Consider the following 1730-nt stretch of genomic DNA (forward strand, 5'->3'; position numbering starts at 1 on the left):
TAGTCTCAGGAAGGAGCTTGTTTTGGGGGAACATGTGGACGTTCAAAAGTAGACACATCTGGCAGATCTTCCGTCAGAACTGGAACAATCTCGTTAATGAAACGTTGTTGATATAAACTACGTCTGTGGTTGCATGTTGGGGATTTAAACAGTTTAAACTCATACGTTTCGTCCCTCTTCCTGTCTGTGCTGCAGCTCCTCCGAAGATCCTGTCTTTGTCCGTGGACGGCACCGAGCAGTTCGGGTACCGAGCGCTGTGCCAGGTCCTGGGCTCGCCACTGCCGGACGTCCAGTGGCTCGGCCCGGACGATCTGCTGGAAGGGTTCTCCGGTCGTCCCGCTGGCTCAGGGCGCCATGGCCCACTACCACACAGTCAGCCAGCTGACAGACGTGGAGCCGGGCCGCCAGTACACGTGCAGCGCCTCCAACCCGCTGGGCAAGGAGCACGCCACGCTGTACGTTGTGCCGCCCCGGCCGCCGCTGCACGCGGCCTTGGCCTCGCCTCCTCTGCTGATCCTCGTGGCGGTGTCTCTCGGGGCAAAGGTCGTCCTGCTGGGGGGGCTCGGGGTCTGGATGGTGCAGGGGGGGGCTCTGCAGGGAGTCGGCTGCTGCTGGAAGTAACCTGCTCAGATAAAATATTTCGCTTTTTTCACCCATTTCTCTCTTTTTTCTCTGTCTCTTTTCTCCGCTTCATCCGAAACCAATGCTGAAGCTTCTTAAAGCTGCATTTTATCTCATTTTCAGCAGGAAAATGTAAAAAAAAAGCGTCAAAAACTTCAGAAATAGTGCCAAAAACTTGTGGGGGTTAGGGTCTGGATGGTGCAGGGAGACAGCTGTGTGTGTGTGTGTGTGTGTGTGTGTGTGTGTGTGTGTGTGTGTGTGTGTGTGTGCGTGCGTGCGTGCGTGCGTGCGTGCGTGTGTGTGTGTGTGTGTGTGTGTGTGTGTGTGTGTGTGTGTGTGTGTGTGTGTGTGTGTGTGTGTGTGTGTGTGTGTGTGTGTGTGTGTGTGTGTGTGTGTGTGTGTGTGTGTGTTACTGTGTGTGTGTGTGTGTATGTGTGTGTGTGTGTGTGTGTGTGTGTGTGTGTGTGTGTGTGTGTGTGTGTGTGTGTGTGTGTGTGTGTGTGTGTGTGTGTGTGTGTGTGTGTGTGTGTGTGTTACTGTGTGTGTGTGTGTGTGTGTGTGTGTGTGTGTGTGTGTGTGTGTGTGTGTGTGTGTGTGTGTGTGTGTGTGTGTGTGTGTGTGTGTGTGTGTGTGTGTGTGTGTGTGTGTGTGTGTGTGTGTGTGTGTGTGTGTGTGTGTGTGTGTGTGTGTGTGTGTGTGTGTGTGTGTGTGTGTGTGTGTGTGTGTGTGTGTGTGTGTGTGTGTGTGTGTGTGTCTGGATGGTGCAGGAAGTAACCTCTGAAACGATTTAATGTGACGGCCATTTTATCCATTTATTTGGCCGTTTTGTTCCTTTTTTCGGCCGTTTTAGATGTTTCCGGTCCTTGTTTCTACGTTTTTGTCACTTTTTTCAACATTTTCTGTTCCTTTGTTGGCGTTTTTGTCACTTTTGTTTCGGCTCATTATTGTTTTGCTCAGATTTTATTTGATGTTTATACTTTAAGCAACAATGAAGTCTCTTATTCCCCAATTTGAAATGCAAATAATGAATCACATTCTCCGGACAATTTCTGTTAAAATGTACATGCAAATGTCATACAACTGTTAATACACAGATATTTCTTAGAGTG

General features: G+C 49.8%; 1 protein-coding gene across 1 annotated transcript in view; it reads left to right on the forward strand.

The window, feature by feature from the left end:
* LOC144518884 (sialic acid-binding Ig-like lectin 15) overlaps window positions 1-717 on the forward strand; it is a 4658-nt gene extending 3941 nt beyond the window's left edge. Inside the window, 2 exon segments of the mRNA XM_078251756.1 lie at window positions 196-320; window positions 322-717. Of these exon segments, the coding sequence (XP_078107882.1) occupies window positions 196-320; window positions 322-621 (425 nt within the window). The 3' untranslated portion in view covers window positions 622-717.
* The last annotated feature ends 1013 nt before the right edge of the window (window positions 718-1730 follow it).

The sequence above is a fragment of the Sander vitreus genome, chromosome 6 (assembly GCF_031162955.1).
Source record: "Sander vitreus isolate 19-12246 chromosome 6, sanVit1, whole genome shotgun sequence".
Taxonomy (NCBI): Eukaryota; Metazoa; Chordata; class Actinopteri; order Perciformes; family Percidae; genus Sander; species Sander vitreus.